General features: G+C 40.7%; 1 protein-coding gene across 2 annotated transcripts in view; it reads right to left on the reverse strand.

Annotated features, from left to right (window-relative positions):
• MPPED2 (metallophosphoesterase domain containing 2) overlaps positions 1–19,407 on the reverse strand; it is a 183,071-nt gene that overhangs the window by 79,027 nt on the left and 84,637 nt on the right. For both annotated transcript variants that reach the window (XM_040980303.1, XM_040980302.1), the window contains exon 4: positions 7,572–7,797. In XM_040980303.1, the coding sequence (XP_040836237.1) occupies positions 7,572–7,797 (226 nt within the window). The remainder of the gene's footprint in view (positions 1–7,571; positions 7,798–19,407) is intronic.

The raw sequence follows: 19,407 nt of genomic DNA on the forward strand, positions 1-19,407 counted from the left end.
CATCCTGTGCTAGCCTAAAGACCTCATGGTGTAAGGGAAGAGGGACTCAATAAAGCTCTATGTTTCTGAGTGATCCAGGTTTGTGCTTGAAACCCATGGACAAAGATTAGGACTTTGATCCATTCCATTTCCTCTAATATCTCCAGTCTTCCACATTGTAGATTCATAGTTATGCTTGACCGTACATATAATAAAATCTCATATTGGAAAGATTTTACTTGTTTTGCACTTGAGTGTCTCCTGTGTGTGAGTCTGTAGTTCATCAGTCACATCGGTGTCTTTACAACCACCACCACTCATTCATTCATTCATTCATTCATTTACTAGCTAGGGACTTAGCACCTACTGTAAGTCATTGGGGTAGTATGGAGAGCAAGGCAAACAAAGCCCTGTCCTTAGGGAGTATACAGCCACTTTATCATCTTCTACTATCTACTAGCAGCAACTGTGCACCAAAGGAAGGAAGAATTCTGTGAACAAAACATGAGGAAAATGAAGGAATGCCCAGCAGCAGCCAGCTGGTAGTATCTCAATGTGAAGGTTTAGATCCCTCTGAGCACAGTGTGTGGGCCTTTGCCAAGCCTCACTGCAGCTGGGGCACATCGCCAGCACTGCCTTCTTGCTGCATATACCCAGACTGTCACCTTTCTTCGCTGCTTCGTTGGTGATTCAGGAGAAAAAGTCACATGCCGCCGATGCTTGACTCCTGATGTGTGCTATGTGTGAAGTTCTCTCTTAGAAGAAGGACCAGGAGTAGTTGACCCGTGTCTTACAACACAATAAAGTATAAATTTTCTTTTTTAAAATTCCTAGTCTCAGGAGCATAACATGCAAGGTGCTGAATCTTTTCTTTCCTATGCTCCTTTTACGTTTCTGTCTTTTCCTAAATGCACGCCTTACCACTTAATCCTGAAAGTTCCTGATAAATATTGGCTGCATTTGTGTGCACTGTTTTTGCAAGTGGATGGTAAGAGCTAACTTTTCTAGGATGACATGGGCCCCCTCCCAAGGTGCTTCAGGTCAAGAATTAGATACACTTCTGTGGTTATTAAAATAGCCAGTGTAATCAAAGGAAATCAGTGAAGGAATTTCAGATTCTTGCCCCATTTCACTCTTCAAATTAACTCTGTGATGTTGGAAAAGTCACATTTGCTATCTAAAACTTTTGTTGATCTTGGGCTCCTTTATCAAAAGGAAGCAACACTGACTAGCAGCTTTTGTTATGTATAAAAACTTATAAGTGAGCATTACACTGTTGATTATTGTTATTATTCATACATACACTGCTTATTTTAAAGACTCGTGAGATTCAATGACGCAACACATTTCAAAGTTCTTCAAGTAAAATATACTTTCCAATGTAAGGTTATTGTTGTTTGTCAATTAACTTGCTCTCCGAAAGTATAAAAAAAATTGAGGTGATGCTAATGGTTGATATGAAGCATAAGCAAAAACAAAAACCCTAGTTTAATACCACTCAGATTCTGCAAATAAAGACACGGGGATGGAAAGATTTGAGCTGTACAGAACTGGTAGAAAGATCCAAAGTGCATCCAATTTGATAAGCTCTATATAAACCAGCCTTCAAAATTGTATTTACTGACTATCAATGGAGGTAGGAAGCTAAGTGATCAATTTTGCTTTCTGCCTTTTCAAATAAACAGGACAGTTGTTAAACCAGAAGTGAATCCGATCCAGTGCAGCTTTAAGAACAGTCAGCTGCATTCTGAAGCAGTCAAAAATGTAAACAGAGCTCTGTAACTCTAGACCAGGGCAGAACAGCCATAGGTTTCATAATGGGAGAGTCTATAGGACCTGTGCCAAGGAAAATGAAATGCTAGCCTGAGCCTTTAAACAGAATCATGTAAAAGCAGAATGCATATTTGTTTAACACACACACACACACACACACACACACACACACACACACACCACGATCTCTTTCTGAGCCAATAGCTTTATGGAACCATCTGCATAAAAGCTGGAATCCCAGAAAACAGTACAGTCTTAACACTGTTTGTATCATTAAATTCTGCAGCAGGAAAAGACTTTTCTGCCAACATAGAGATTCTTTTTTCTTTTCTTCCATTCCTTTTCTCCTTCCTCTCTTTTTTTTTTCATTGCCCTAGTTAATTACAAAGTACGACTGTGAAAATAAAATAAATGAGCCCATTCCACCCATCCGCACATCCGAATTGTATCATGAGTTGCCAATTGGCTTTCTAATCCTTGCACTCGGTATCTGCTGTTAATTTGCTCGCTATTTCAAGAACTTGAAGACTGTCAGCAAAATACATGATGCATTACAAAACTTATAATTGGAAATAAAAATATCTGAAGCTACTCTGACAGGGTAAACATAAAGTACTATTGTACTGATCAGAACAAAGAAACACGATCAACCTTGTAGCTATTTGTGTGCAAACACAATTATAAATGCTGCATAGAGTAGAATCAACTCTCAGCTCCCACTTTGAAAAATGCTGAGAAAATTACATCTAAATGAATGGAAGAAAGAACTCAACATGTTTATGATATGAAATGAGGGAAGAGAAAACAGAAAAACCCCTATTTTAACAATTCCTTTGGAACAAAAACTCAATGGACTTTCTTGTCTCATTTCAGCTATTTTAAAATCGCATTGCCTAGGTTTGATCTAATTTTACTGCTGTAGAAGTTAAGGCACTTCCTCCACAGTTACTAAATCTGACAAATTACACCTGGGTCCACTCTAAGGTGAGTAAAAAATGTGCTCTTTGTTCCTGACCTCTTGGTCAGCCTGGAGATCAAATTCCTGGACACAGATCAGCACCACTCACATTCATTAAAAGCCACAGGAGACCTGCTCTGTATTTCTGTTCAAGAGGAGAACAAGGTGTGGGCTCTCACTGAACAACACAACTGCTTCATTCCAGTCAGTGAAATATGAACTTTTTACTTTCTGCAGTTTTGTTGTTGAGCAGTTAGTACGTGGATTGTTTTTTCCCAACACCCTCTTGATCTCAAAAGAACAGCAGAAATCAAAGAGGCTGGTCGATTTGAAGTGCCAACTCCCAGATGTGAATTAGCTGAATCTGTGCTGGCACAAAAATTCTGGCTTTAGTTAAAGTAACCCAAAATACACAAAAATGATTTCCAAATTCTACCTCCCCTGTACTCCAGTAGAAGAAGCAATTTGTTACCACCGAAGTGAAAAGCTCACAGAATCTGGTCCTCTCTGTCTAATCCTTTCAGCCTACGGGAAAGACATCACAGAGTTGACACTGAGTCACAAAGAGGAAACTGGAAACTAACTTGGTGGCAGAGAATCAAGTCTAGAGGGAAGTGGGATCCTTGAGTTCTACTGTGGGAAAAGCAGTCTGAGAGTCCCCTAAGTGCCTGACAGTACAAGACCCACTGGCCTCCAAAAATGAAGAAGAAAAAATAAGACACATAGAAGTTAAGCAAGTCTACGACCGGTAAGAAGATTCCTGATTCCCACATTCAACATTGTGGTTGAAACTACGTGGTGAAGAAACATACTACACAAGCTGCAAGGCCCAGCTTACAGCCTCCTGAGGCAGGGGTATCCTAGGAAACTCAGCTCTTCTCTCCTTGAACGGGTATCCGTTTCCATCTCAGACAAGGGGTCTGTCTCCCTCACACCCACTCACAATCCCTTTCAGTTAGGCCACTGAATTATTCCAGACCCACCAAACCACATTCAGATGCTCTTCCTAAGGTACGTAATGAGTATCACAGCCCATTTTGGTTGCAAATGCATGTGAACACTCTGATGTGCTGTAAATTACTTTCTACACACTAATTCCTGTTAAAATGTAAATTAGGGAATAGTACTTTCATTCTTTTTTGGTTTTCAGGCCATTGTACAAATTAACAATATATAATGAATGCAGATTATTACTTTTCTGTACCTAAATCAAGTCACAAACCATGAGTTGCAACTGAGAAGCTTAACAGGATGGACATTTTCATATCAAGGTCCTAATTTGATTTGTTTTAAATTAAAGCCACTAGCAATATCGGTTATGCAGAACTTTAAATTTCTACATAAAAGCCATTAGAAAACTATGGAAATCAGATGTGATTATTAGTTTACATTATTTAATGAATGATACCTTTTGGGTTACCAAACAGCATTCTCCGGTAGAAGACTATCAGGGATAGAAAAAGCCAACTTATGCAGGGGAAAAAATGGTGACTATAAGTAAATTCCCTTCAAATTTTGATTCCAGTAACATTTTTCTTAACAGTAAAAGAGGTGAAAGATTGTAGAAGGCATGCCCAATAGATAAGTATTCTCTTTGAAGATTCTAACTTTGGTGACCAATGTGGGTAGCATATAAGAAAGATTAGGACAGACCTACTTCATCAAGAACATAAATAGAGAAGGCAATTGATTCATTCACTGTTATACAATTAACAAAGGGTGAAATATGACTGGAGTTCATCCCATTTGACTCTTGGTATAAGAGTCTCCTTAAGAAGGCTGACAACTGTATAGGGGGAAACACCAATATGGCAATGCTAGTAGCAAGAGCTAACACTTATCAAATGCTTATTCTGTTTTAGGAAATCTGATGTGTGCTATGGATGCATTAATTCTAATTTCATAACCACCATTATCCCCTATCTCAAAGATGGAAAAATAGAGGCATGGAAACATTGAAACAAATTTATTTAAAGTTCTAGGACTGAATCAGTGGCAGAATATAGAAAAGTATCCACTGTGCCCAGAAATACAAAACTCCTATATTAATATTAATGTTATCAATAATTCTGAGAATATTTATCTTAATAGAATATTTTCATAGCGGTATCCCAACTACTGAATCTCCAAAAACACCTGATGTGGCTGAAATTTTCTGTTCATCAGCATCTGTGTTCTTGGTCAAAACATCAAGCGCCAGTGATTCCACTGGTTATAGTAAATCCCAAACAGAGATATTCCTCATTTTAAATTGGTGCCCAGTAGTAGCCAAGTCAAGCTTTGTGGAAATACCAAAATATATATTCAGGAAAGGATTTCAGAAGATGAATGAATACTACCTGTCTTGTGGCTTTTCCACTTTCCCCAATATTAAGATAAAATATTTAAATACCATCTGCTCAGTTCACATACAAACTTCAGTGTGAAGTACCATAAAAATTAATCAGGTTACTCTGCTTTCTTTTATTACTTCTTGAGCCGTTGAAAGATCTGCCTCAGGACTCCGGATCATTCCCCTCTCATGGCAGTTGTAATCTGGTTTAGCTATACCATCTCCTTTGACAGATGTCAGTCAGCTCAGGTAATGGTAGAAGTGTGTTGCTGCCATCATTTCAGCAGCAGTCAATTTAGGGATCCCTGCTCACTCAGGGATCCCCTTAAATGCTGTGTGCTTTCTAAAGATTTTTCAAAAATCATCCTATGATACTGATAAAAGATTGATCTTCTAGTACAGGAAGTTTCTCTGAAAATCAGAGGTCTGTCTTCAATGACTGCATGGTGTTCCAGAGTGGACTGTGGAGCTGGAAAGGCTCTCTCTGATTCTGTACCCAGAAACACAAACATCAACATTCTATTGACCCCGCGGTACGCTGGCAAGCTACAGTTTCACAGGACTCATTTCTGCTACTTTTTTTCTTTTCCTCTTTCACCTTGCCATCTTCTCACACATTTAAAAAAAATTAAAAATGATAGATATTAATTAAGCAGCATGATACAAACTGGATCTGCAGTTCTGAATCCGCAATTGGCATACCACCACCACCACCCCAGTCACTCTGTGCTTCCTGCAGTCAGACTTGCAGGTTTCCCAATGGGTATGATCAGTTACAACTCCTAGGGAAGGCCTGGAATACTTGTCCAGTTTGGGTGAGTGAAGGCTATTTATTCTTTTAATATCATTTGTTATATTAACTTTATCATTTACTATTTATTAGGTCCTGTGAATTAAATACATTATGTCTCTCTCTCTCTAACTCAGTGATTCAAATAAATAACAAAATAAATACACCTTTTCAAAAAGAGAGAAGACACAGTGTTGGATATAAATCCGCTGATTATCCACCTCGGTTTCTAAGGAAAAATTTAGTTTGGGGTCTGCCATAATTGAAGAGGCCTGATTGCTGACTACCAAGAGAAACAACAGCCAGCACCACAGACATCCGAACTGGTTCAGTGTACACAGCTCTGACTGAGGCATTAACGTTGAGCACACTTCTGCACCACGGTGGTTGCACCCAGATTAACTGCAGACAATAGCAGAGTTTTCAATAAGCATGTGAGACAAACAGGGTCAAGATTCTGAAAACAGATCAGAACAAAGGCTACCAAGGGGAGGAAGTGGTACTGTCTGAGCAAAAGCTGGCTAGTCAAGAGCTAGTCACAGCAATGCTAGGAATGCAAACGACATTGTGCATGCTGACTTCCTGGAGGGCCAAAGACTGATAGATAACCTTTGATTACAACTTTTGAAAAGAGCCAAAATTTTAGCAGAAAAGTACCCAGGAAACCTTTGCCTTAGCAGGAGTACTGCCTTGGTCCTATAGAGGTACCTTCAAGTAAAGGTGAGTTTTTCTGCTAAATATATAGAGTCCTCAAAGGATAAATGCCAGAATACTCTGATATAATCATCAGATCTCTCATTTTATATTTTCAAGGTGAAAAAATTCTGACTCCAGGGCAGAGTCACTTGGCCAAGTTGACATAAATACAGAGGGGCAGAGCCAAGGCCAGAAAAATGGTAATTATTATCCTAAGCTAACTTTCAGGCACCTTTCCAAGTTCATTGAAAACTTCACCTATGTAATCCTCATAATAACTCTGAAATAGGTATTCTTTTTATCACATTAAAGATACAACAACTATGGCTCGGCTGCTGGGGAGAAACTTCATTACAACCCAATAATCAACAATGAACAGTGGCAAGATTGAAATGTTTCTTATTTGATTTCAAAGGATCAGATGTCTACTTCCAGCCTTCTGGACCTCAGTCCTGAGAATTCTAGTGCTGAGCTGTCAACCTGGAATTTCCATTCTGCCTTGCTTGGCACCTTAAAAATACAAACTGCTGGATTTCATTTTAGTAAAGAGAATCGGGGTCTTCAAAGGAGGTAGGACTTCAAAATTGCCTTTCATCAGAGCTGGTCATTCTTAGTCATAGAGAGAGTTGAAAAACTGTAATCTACACAAGATTCTTTGTGATGACATCCATTGTAAAAAGGGGGTGGGGGGGGAATGGAGTCAACGAAGGCTGAAGGATCATTCAGAGCACCTGAATCTGAGCAAAGTGCAGCATGGTGGGTAACCTTCTCTGAGATCCAGCTGTGGGTCACAGACACCTATGCAGCATGGTCATATAAACGTATGCACATCCTGTTCCCATCTTGCCTAGAGGGATCTGTATCCCAAGAAAAACTAATGCTGTTTTCTACACCAGTATCAAAGCATGTGTTTTATTGTAAATAAAACCACAAGGTTTCCTTCTGCTCCAGCCATTGTCATTTAAAGTAGCCAAGTCTGATCCATATTTTCTTGATACAGAGCTTAAAAACAAGAGAGGGGAATTGTTGGAATTCAGACTTACCAAGGTGCACCATATATCCTGAATCCCTTCACTGTTACCTCCGAGTCTTGTAAGTAAATACTGTTTGTCAGGAGGGACTGAACATTGTCAAAGTCCTCTGGTTTCAATTTGGACACAGAGGGGAAGCGGTAGTAGTCCTGTTTAACAAGGTCTGCCATGAATTCCTTATCGAATGTCAGTTCATGATTTCCAGCAATCACTATTTTATATTCATATGGCAAGTTTCCTGAAAGAAGAAAAAAAGAGCATCAATTAGCACATTCATTTCCCATCACAAAGTACAACAGCCAAGACTGTGTGATTAGCAGACAGTATACTGAAATTGAAACAGCTCACATATTCATTCCTTTAAATTTCCATGTGAACCAAAATTTAAGACTACTCCTTTATACTAACACATGACAATAAACATAAGATGTGAGGCTGTGAAGAAGCTAAAAAGCTACAAAGAAGGCAATAAATTCCCCAGTTTCATTTAAAGAAGTCTCTTTTCTATTGCTACAAATTCACTGTGAAAAATCTACATGGCGATAAGTCTACACTTTATACTGATCCAGTAAATCATGATCCCTGAAAGAAGATCTAGAGCCAGAGTAACCTTCAAAACACGAAACAACCAACTATTCTTAACAACTCAGGATTCAGATTGTCAAAATTTTACTATAGCACTCACATGAAAGATGTGGTATAACCAAGCATTCCACAACTTGGATAAATGGAAGGAACCACATGATTCGATTTCATATTGTGATTCTAACGTTAAGTTTACTTTTTGGCTTCTGAATAAAAAGAACATTATTAAAGGTCCTCTCATTAGAAGGCTAACTTTCTTCCCATTGGGATCGGAGAAGGGGATGTAAAGCTTAACCCTCTTTTAATATTTATGGTATGGAAATGTGAGTTCTCCGTGTGTGCTTTTTATGCAAAAGTTTCCTGATCAAAATGAGATAATTCTGGGAAGAAGAATGAAAGCCATAAAGGAAAACCCAAATACCAGACTTCTGCATACTTTATTATGTTTGAATAATGTACTGATCATACATATTAATAACTCACTCGGATGGCCTAAGAACCAGAATCCAAAGGGAGACAGGATTGGTAGCTGTCCCCACCCTGAAATGAAAGCCCTTTCCCCTGTTCCCAGGTCACAACTCGTCCCCTGGACATCACTGTTGAGCTGCTAATCATTATATCTTACTGCATTCCGGAAGAAAAAACAGCAGGGCAATGGCGCCTATAATGTTAGCGTCCTCCGAATCCTGGATTCAAAGCAAAATTAATGTTTCCTGCTATTCCGAGAGGAAGTAATGTGACCACTAATAGGAAATTGAACACACTGGTTGTAAGAGCTCGTCCTTGCTGGCAAGCCAGAATGTTATGATTTCCTTAGGGAAGTTTGGAAGGGAAGAGAAGTTTTTTAGGGGTGATGAAAATGGGGGATTATGGAGGCAGGGATTCTGTGGTTCATCCACTTGAATTTCAGCAAAGCAAACTTGAAAGATAACACTGGAGCATTCCCATAATCTCAGAAACATAGCAAAAATGCATCTGATAATACTGAAGCAGATTTTGGGCCTGACACAATAGCCTAGTGTAAATCCCTGCCTTGCATCCACTGGGATCCCATATGGATGCTGGTTCATGCTCAAGCTGCTCCATTTCCTAGGCAGTTCCCTGCTTGTGGCCTGGGAATGCAGTAGAGGATGGTCCATGGCACCCACATGGGGACCCAGAAGAAATTCCTGACACTTGGCTTTGGATTGGCTCAGCTCTGGCCATTGCAGCCACTTGGAAAGTGAACCAGCGGCTGGAAGATCTTTCTCTCTGTTTCTCCTTCTCACTGTAAATCTGAGTTTCCAATAAAAAATAAATAAATCTTTTTTTTTTAAAATTTAACAGTAAGGAAGATAATTTTTTTAAAGATTTATTTTTATTATTTTTCATTGGAAAGGCAGATATACAGAGAGGAGAGACAGAGAGGAAGATCTTCCATCCGATGATTCACTCCCCAAGTGAGCACAACGGCCGATGCTATGCAGGTCCGAAGCCAGGAGCCTCTTCCAGGTCTCCCACGCAGGTGCAGGGTCCCAAGGCCTTGGGCCGTCCTCGACTGCTTTCCCAGCCCACAGGCAGGGAGTTGGAAGGGAAGCGGGGCTGCTGGGATAGAACCGGCGCCCATATGGGATCCCGGGCGTGCAAGGCGAGGACCTTAACCACTGCGCCACCACGCTGGGCCCCCAAAAAATAAATAAATCTTTAAAAAAACTAACAAAACACATTGAAGATTATATATTACAACATTATTAATTACTCCTTAGTTTTTATTTATTTATTTTTTAAAGATTTATTTTTATTATTTTTTCGTTGGAAAGGCGGATATACAGAGAGGAGAGACAGAGAGGAAGATCTTCCATCCGATGATTCACTCCCCAAGTGAGCGCAACGGGCCGATACTATGCCGGTCCGAAGCCAGGAGCCTCTTCCGGGTCTCCCACACGGGTGCAGGGTCCCAAAGCCTTGGGCTGTCCTCGACTGCTTTCCCGGGCCACAGGCAGGGAGCTGGAAGGGAAGCGGGGCTGCCGGGATTAGAACCGGCGCCCATATGGGATCCCGGGCGTGCAAGGCGAGGACCTTAACCACTTGCGCCACCGCGCCGGGCCCACTCCTTAGTTTTTAATATTTTAATCTTTTTAATTTTTAATTTTTGTGTTTCAAATAGAGATGCAATTGTACATATGACATATGTTATGGGGGGGAAGAAGTCTTAAAGAGAAACAAAATGTCAGAAAGTGTATAAAATTGCAGAAAGATGAAAGTACAAACACAGAGGTAAGCATCAATGGATGTAACTGGGAGCCTATTAAGAGAGGCTATGTTGAAAAACTTGCAGAAATCAGAAAGCCTTTCCTTTAGCGTGCCTTTACATGAATTTTGCAATTAGGGTGATGTTTAGTGCAGACAGAATGCTGATGCTATATCACAGGTCTCCTGCACTTGAAGAACAGATGATAGATGTATTAACAGGACCACACATTCCCACCCTACAGATATGCAAGCCACACCCCTCCCCTTTAATACTGCATCCCAGATTCATCTGTGCTCCCAAAGCCAGAGGAAACTACAAAGCCCTTCTGGACAATAAGCTATTCCAAGGCAGATCCTATCTGTATGAATTTTGGAGCAGTTACGTGGGCATATCAGATTGCATGTAGGTGTCCAGTTACTCCTTAATCATCCATGAAGAGAAAAATCACTCCAGACCCTCTCAGTATGCACCATCTCCCTTACAAGAGCTTGGCTTCTCAATTTGCTCCTGTTTTAAATCTCTGGTTTGGAACAGGTGAGACTAAGACACAGGGCAATTGAAGTACATTTTCCCCCTCCATAGTGGTTTTGATAAAATTGCTGCAAAGTAAATTTTCGTCAGGGAGACAGGTATCTTTGGTGTCTTTTAAATCAAATTTTGGAGACTCAGCATAAAGAAGTAGCTTCCAAAATGAACAGCCGCAGAAACAGTAATGATATTTACACTTCGCCAGCAAACTCATCTCTTTCTGAGGATCCAATAGTAGTTTCCAGCCTCCAGCTTCTGCTACCTGTGTTATGAGATTGTCTGACATATTTTCTTTTTTTTTCTGAACTGACCTTTCATCTATAATCTGCCAACCTTTATGTTTTATATGAAAAGTGTACACCAGGCAGCTGACAAATCTCCTGTTACTTGATGGCATTTTCATTTTTTCCAGACTAGATTAATTTGGAAGGCTCTGCAGTCAAGCTTCAAACTTCTTGGTATTCAAACATCATCACTTAAAAAATTGTCAGACAAAGAGGTGCCTGTCTTTATCCATTTTATTCAAATCCGACCATCTAAGCTGACTTGGTTGAATATTAAAAAAAAAAAAAACTCAGATCACTTATAGCTATTGTAAAATGGAAAAATCCTTGCTCCAAATGACCTAAAGAATGCTTGCTAACTGAACAGCTCTATTCTTCCCGAGATGTGGTACATGTTCTGCTAATGGTAGACAAGCTTGCTTTAGGTACATTGGAGAAGAACTTTGGATAAAAAAAATACTCTGGTATATTTAAAAGATGCATGTTTGGAAAATACAATAATATAGTCATGTAAGTAATGATAGTTTTCTACCTATATAGTTATCTATTTTTATATATATTTTGAGACAATAGCAACACAGGAAATTCATAGATATAGCGAAGTGATGACAGCAGCAAGTGAATGATTAAAACATATGAAGGGAGCCCATCAACTCAACTTACAGCTACAGGCCATATGCAATATCATTAGCTCTCAAAGCCATTTGAGTACTTTCTGCTCTGCTATCTTCTGCACTAAGTGGTGTCCCATAAATTAATACTCAGAAAATTTAAAGTCACCTGCAATCTCACTAATTGCTAATTTTCCCACAGTATTGCATTCCTTACTCCCCAAGGTAGCCATTTTCCAGATTCCTCTTTATTTCTCAAACTCACTGTCACTGCCTCCATGATCTCCAATTATATGGAGAAAGTCGTGTGTGCAATGTCTTCCCAGGGACCTGTACTGCAGTGAAAGCATGTTGGGCCTACTGACATCTTCTGTGGGTGCCAGTTTGAGTCCCAGCTGATCAAACTCCCTGCTAACATGGCTGGGAAAGCAGTAGGAAATGTCCCAAGTGCTAGGGCCCCTGCATCCAAACGGGAGACCTAGAAGAAGTTTCTGACTCCTGACTTCAGCCTAGTCCAGCCCTGGTCATTGTGGCTGTTTGGGGAGTGAGCCAGGAAAATAGAAAACCTCTCTCTCTCTCTCTCTCTCTCTCTCTCTCTATCTCTCTCTCTATCTCTATCACTATCTCTCCATCTCTGTAAAATAAATTCTTTTTTAAAGGATCTTTTCAGTTTTGAATCTCCGTATTTTGCATCTTTTTATCTCTCTAATTATTAGTCTCCTAGTTTTATTCTTACCACTCCCACTAACACCTTCTCATCTAGACATCTCTGGCGTTGTGAACTTCTCTGTATATATGCTAAGTCCTCCTCTGCAATGAATCTGTTTTCCCACTCATGGAGATAAAAATAAGCAACACTTGACATCTGTATACACATACATGCCTCACACATGATTCTGATTCTGAACACCCTTTAGTACTGTTTCCTCATTGAAATGTTTCCTCATTTCACATCTCACTACAAGGAGAGGGTTCCAGACACTCACAGTTGACAGACTAAAGTGAGCCCACGGCCATGGTATTGTTAGGCCTCAAATTAACTTCATAATTTTTTTTTTTATTGAGCTAAATTTAGGTTCATAAAATAACCAAATTTTTTTCACTATTTCTAGATTTTTCTGGAAAAGCCAAAGACCAGGACAACACTGAATCCAGGAATCAACAGACCTCTTTGTGCTTGTTTCTTCTCATGCCTGCCTCAATGATCTTTGCTTTGTCAAATGGGAAGTTATACTGCTTGATTTAACAACTTACAGACAAATGAGCACTTGGAATTCATCCAAAGCAATCTGATTTCTATCTCTATTCTCCTCTAAGAGTTTGCCTGAAATGTTCTTGAGAGCCTTTTTCCTTATCGCTCTGTTGATCATGCCACTGTGGCATCACTGCACTCCAAGTACTCACTACTCCCCTCCGTTTCCCTGGCTAGGAATTCTTTCTCACTGTCCCGTTTCCTCAGCCTACCATGCACTGTATCTCATTTGCAGCCTCCTCTATCTGCACCACTCTCCTTCATCTCTACATCTACGGATAATACTGAATACTTTTTCACTCTCCTTTAACATGTCTGTTTTTTAAAAAATTTTGTTTTTATCGGAAAGGCAGATTTACAGAGAGAGGAAGGGATAGAGATGATAAAGCGAGAGAGAGAGATAGAGATAAAGATAGAGATAGGGAATTCTGGCTCATTTTTTAAATAGCCACCTTGGCTGGAACTGAGTTGATCCAAAGCCAGGAGCCAAGAGATTCTTCTGGGTCATTCACATCAGTGCAGGGTTTCAAGGCTTTGGCCCATCCTCTGCTGCTTTTCTAGGCCACAAGCAGGAAGCTGAATGGAAACTGGCCACAAATTGGTTCCCAAATGGGATCTTGGCACTTGAAAATGGAGGATCAGTCATCTGAGTTAGGGTATGGGACCCCTTAGTCTGCTTCTTATATGCAACTTGCCTTTTCTTCCCTAGGCTCGATCTGGATCATGATTTGTGATTTTGTATGTGGCAAGTACTTATCCAATCTCTTCCAAATGGTAGGTACTTATTGAGTAACTACAGAAATGAATGCACCCCTGTAAGAGTCTCCAAGATATTCCCGGGCATTCCAGAAACTGAGTTTGTCATTTTGGACTATGATCAATATATTGACATTTCTTTCAAGTTCAGCCCCTCATGAAGTACCTTATTTTCTCATTCCACCATCCAGTCACACTATAAAACATTGCAATGATCCTTTCTAAACTGCAGTTTCCTTAAATATAAACAGAAAAAATAAAGTCTGTATAATTGTATATAAAATTGTATGCAAAATCATGTATAATTTTATATAATTATAAAATTAATTTGAGGCCGAACAATACCATAGCTGTGGGCTCACTTGATTCTGTCAGCTGTGAGGATTAAATAACTTCTTACATGAAGTGTCAGAATTCCTGTCTTTCACCCTCCTGTGTTCTGCAGAAAGACAGAGTTCCCATCTGCTAAATCACTCCCAGAGTGCCCACAATGACTAGATCTGGGCCAGGAATGGAGTAGGAAGGGGAGAACCCACGGCAGGTCTTCTACATGACATGGCTGGCCATGCCCTCACTGCTACTTCCCAGCAGTCACATTAGCAGAAACCTATGGTCAGGATCCAACAGCCAGGAATCAGTCCAGGTCCTCCCTGTGTGAAACAGGCATCTTAATCAGCATCAAAACCACTAGGCTCAATATCTTCCACCAATGCAACTGATATTCATTCAGTGGACAGCAGCTATTAGCTGTGCTGTTGATGTTATTATTATGACTTTAAGGATGATGATGAACATGACAATCCTTCCCAGTGGTCATCTAAGAAAGCATTAGTTCAAGGAAACGTAAAGCACTCTGGTGCTAGTGACAACATCACCCATCCTGAAGAGAAGCATCCAAAGCTGGAGACATATATATATATACACATATATATATATAAAATTAATAATATAAAATATATATAATTTTTCTAGGGGAAAAAACAGCAAGGTCCACCATGTTATTCAAACTAATGGCCAGTAAGATCTGGATCTAGAGGGAAAGGTGAGTGAAACTCAGAAGCCTCGATTTGTCCACAGTGCAAACACAACCACCACCTCCAAGGGGATTCTAACCCTGTATGGTATGTGCCTTGAAACACAGAACTTTCTTCCTTCTCTGAGACACCTCTTCCCATACGCAGAGAAAAAAAAGGATCCAGACTGGACTCCTCTATCACAGGTGAGTACTGTAACTCCTGAGAGATAACATCCATACTCTGTTTCTCTCAAAGGCACCTGCTTATCTAGGGTATGTATGCATGTAGTAACAGTCCAGGTTGATAGAAATACGTAAGATCTTTAAGAATGAATACATCTGGGCCTGGCGGCGTGGCCTAGTGGCTAAAGTCCTCCTCGCCTTGAACGCACCGGGATCCCATATGGGTGCTGGTTCTAATCCCGGCGGCTCCACTTCCCATCCAGCACCCTGCTTGTGGCCTGGGAAAGCAGTCGAGGACGGCCCAAAGCCTTGGGACCCTGCACCTGTGTGGGAGACCCAGAAGAGGTTCCTGGTTCCTGGCACAGCACTGGCCGTTGCGGTCACTTGCGGAGTAAATCATCGGACAGAAGATCTCCCTCTCTGTCTCTCCTCCTCTCTGTATATCTGACTTTGTAATGAAAAAAAAAAAAAAAGAATGAATACATCTGATGTAAATCTATAACAACATGAAAGAAAACATATGGAGACTGTGGTCAAGCTTAGCCTCCCCTTTGTAAAATACCGTGGATACTGAATGTGTTATTTCCAGTGGCTTCTACTCTCATCTACTGGCTTGAAATTTGTGTTCCGTGAAGTCTCCCAGGCCTGGAGCAAGACAACAAGAGGAAAACCACAGGGCCGAAGGGAGGGACCTGCCCCTGTGCTTTCCAGAGCAGCTCTTCTTGCCTCACCTTTACAGATGTATGGAAAGATTTCATTTGAAGAAAGCTGTCCGTTGTTTGAGCAAAATCAAAGGCTGAGTTAGTGTCAGTCACAGTACAGGATCTAGCTCTTCTGGCTTCCAGGGCAGGTGATTGCAAACGTGTAACAGCCTGCAACGTCTAGATGAAGGTCTAGCTCTCAGTTCAGTCTTGCCATTACCCCATTTGTGGGAATCCTTTCTCCCAATCTGGGCAGTGATGGCCCTTTAAGTTTATACCACGAAACAGAGTTCTTTATTCCAGATGCTTCCTTGACTATGTCACAGACTTCTCCTCCATGGATCATAAGGCGGTGTCAGCCTCACACTATAAAAACACAAATCTTGGCTCGATTAAGTCATTTTCCAAATGCAACTGCCCTGCTGTACTTTCTTATTCACTGGCTCTCAGGAGAATTTAGGAGTTTACCCAAGCAAGGGAATGCCAACTTCATGGGAGGTCTCAGAAACTAAAATTTCATTGGCTATATTATGAGAACTGGAATGAAACATTGTTAGGACAATAGAGTTCCAAGTAATAATTCAAATATCTGTGTGAGTGCAGAGGTAAAACAACATTGTAAATTGGACTAGATGGAAGATAACACAGCCACGAGGAGTTGGGCATACGTACACCATGATTTCAAAACAAACACGCACAGACCCTGCTCTAACCAACTATGATGCCATTGCAAGGCCTCCCCTTCCTCCTAATGAAGATTAATGTAACTCAAGTGCAACTAACATGTGGCTACAACCAATTTTTCTGCTGCAAATTGCTAATACCATGTTCTCTCTGACATAGGACGACATTCATGCAAAACACAAAACGGATATATTGGTGAACAAGCATGTACATATATGCTGGTAGACGAACTGTATGGTGGAGAATAGCACAACCGGAAGTGAAGACACATTGCAGTAGGCATTTCTACTCCCCAATACAAGAAGGAATCCTAGTGAAACAGTTAATATACTTTGACAATATGCTACAAGATTTTCTATCTTTGTTTAGGCCTGCAATTCCAAGATGTAGTTAAATAGCAGAATGTAGGACTTGTAATTGTTAATAAAGGTCTATACTATTGTAATAATATGGGGGTAAATGGTGAGAGCGGAAAATGGAGAGGGAGAAAATGGGAGGCAAGAATCCCTATACCCACAAACAAGGTATCTTGGAAAATAATGAAGAGAATTTTAAAAATTAAAAAAAAAATACTATAGCAAATATTTCCTTATAAAAGTTCAGGGACCACTGGGGTGGCTTAGTAGGATAATCCTCCTGCTGCCAGCATCATTATCCCATATGGACACCAGTTCGAGTCGTGGCTATTCCCCTTACGGCCTGGGAAAGCAGTGGATGACGGTCCAAGGCCTTGAGTATCTGTACCCACATGGAAGACCTGGAAGAGGCTCTAGTTCCCAGATTCGGAGCAACCCAGCTCTAGCCAGTGTAGCCCTTTCGGGAGAGATCCAGCGGATGGAAAACCTCTGCCTTTCCCTCTCTCTTAAAAGAGAGAGAGGGAGAGAAAGAAAACTAAAGCTCAGATTAACCAAATAAGCTACCATGAGTTCCAGAGTGTCAATTCTTCCTAGAAATCTGTCTGCTACTTGTTAGATGTCTGTTTCCTCAAACTCTCTCAAAGAATGAGAAGTATGAGAAACAGGGGCAACCAAGGCAGCCCATCAGATTGTGGCCAATGTCTAAATCCACCTAACCAGATGTCTGGTAAGCAAGGCTAATTGCCATCGTTTCTTTTAGAAGCCAAGAAGGAAGCATCAGTCTGCACTACTGAGGAGCTCTTTATGAGAGGGCATTCAAAGGCAAACATGACTCGCCAAGTGTCCTAAGTAAAAGAAAACCCAATTCTGTAAAGGTGACAAATTCTAAGACTTCCACTCACTATGCCCACACAATTTCTTTCTCCTAACTTATAAATCATAAAAAAGGAGAAAACCCAAAACACATCTGTTGCATAATATTCACATACAGCCCACACGTGTGCCCACTTGGGCAGCACAGACACACACACGTTCAGCTCACTCTGTAGTGGAAAGAAAACCGATCTAGAGAGTCAGGACAAAAGAAGAATTTGCTTCAGTGCCCATATTCCAGGAAAATCAAACTCACCAGGCAAAACCTTCATGTCCATCTCCCTCTGCTAATGTTTTAGGAAATGCCTAGCTTTCCGGGGTTAAAAAGAGTCAAGCATGTATTGATTCAAACCTATATAAGGGGACTATTTCTAAACAAAAAAGATATTGCAATTTGATCACATTTCTGAAACATTCAGTGGGAATAGGACAGTGCCAGGGGCCTGTTTGAAAACATTGTTCGTAATATCAGTAATATAAATGGACCTTGTCACACCCTGGAGGCATAAAGAAAAAGAGAAAGCTTCCTGTTTAAAATGATTATATTTTTAATATCATAACTCCAGCAGGGACGAGGAAAATGCTCCAATACTAAAACTTTTCTATTCCACTGTGTACTGCATCACAACAACCTGCTTGAAACTGACCAAGCAGAAAATCTTGCAGGAAGATGAAAGGAGAAAAAGAACACCTATGTAAGAAGCTGCAACAAAGAGGGTCAGGGCTAAGTGAAGCAGACAATATATCTGAATTCTTCTCTGGCCATTACCAGGGGCTAAGAGCAGAGAAGGTCTGAGTCTAGCCTCGAGGCAGCAAGGGGACTCTCTGCCAAGAGGGACAAAGCTGACTTTCTCCAGTTTCACCTCTAGCACCTAGAAGCACCCTTGGCAGTTGTTGATGACAAACGCCTACTAACTCGTGAGTGAATGGATCCCTAACAATCCCTCTTGGCTCCACAGTTTACACTTACTGGCCTCGACAGCCAAACCACAAGGAGCATTCAGTCAGGGCAAGCTCCATCTCTGACCTCAGTCTGTCCCCCGTCAGGCTCCATTAATTTTCACAAGTCCTGACAGCTCTATCGTTAATACTCACACATGCTGATGGAGCCACACAGCAGGTTCAGACTGCTAACTTCTCCTCTGAAACTCATGCATTAGGGTTTCTTCCATGCTTGCAATGGAAAACCAAGTCTAAGAAATATTAAACACAGAAAACTATATTACAATGATGTCAGCGCTGAGCCAGATCCCCTGGGGAATGCAAGGAATGCTGAGTGAATGTCCAGCAGGTCCAAGGCAGCAGTTAGGGCTGGCAGAGGGAGCCACAGTGGAAATGTTCCTTCCTCCCCTTCAGCCTTTTCCATAAAAAGAAATCCAAGGCAATGGAGGCCGTTACAAGCCTTAGTCCACACAAATGGGACAAAATCCACTCCCTCAAACCTCCAGGAAAGCAGATGCCTTCTGAACCTGAGCAGTCACCAGTACAATACGCTGAGAACAGGTAACATATTTAAGAAGTGCAATCCATGGCGTAATAGATTACATGGTTAGCACATATGATCTTCTTGGACCAAGGAAACAGCTCAAAGATATGACTGACAATCATCATCAATTCTTACTATGGATTCCTGTTTCAGCCAAAATGTTATTGCACTATTTAACTTATTATGACTTACACACACACACACACATCATACACATACACATACAAAAGCACATGCATACGTAACCAGTCGCTGAAAACTCCTTAAAAGACAACCATGCAGCAGTAAACAAGAATGGCAG

The sequence above is a fragment of the Ochotona curzoniae genome, unplaced genomic scaffold, assembly GCF_017591425.1.
Source record: "Ochotona curzoniae isolate NIBS_2020 unplaced genomic scaffold, NIBS_Ocur_1.0 contig_3432, whole genome shotgun sequence".
Classification (NCBI taxonomy): Eukaryota; Metazoa; Chordata; class Mammalia; order Lagomorpha; family Ochotonidae; genus Ochotona; species Ochotona curzoniae.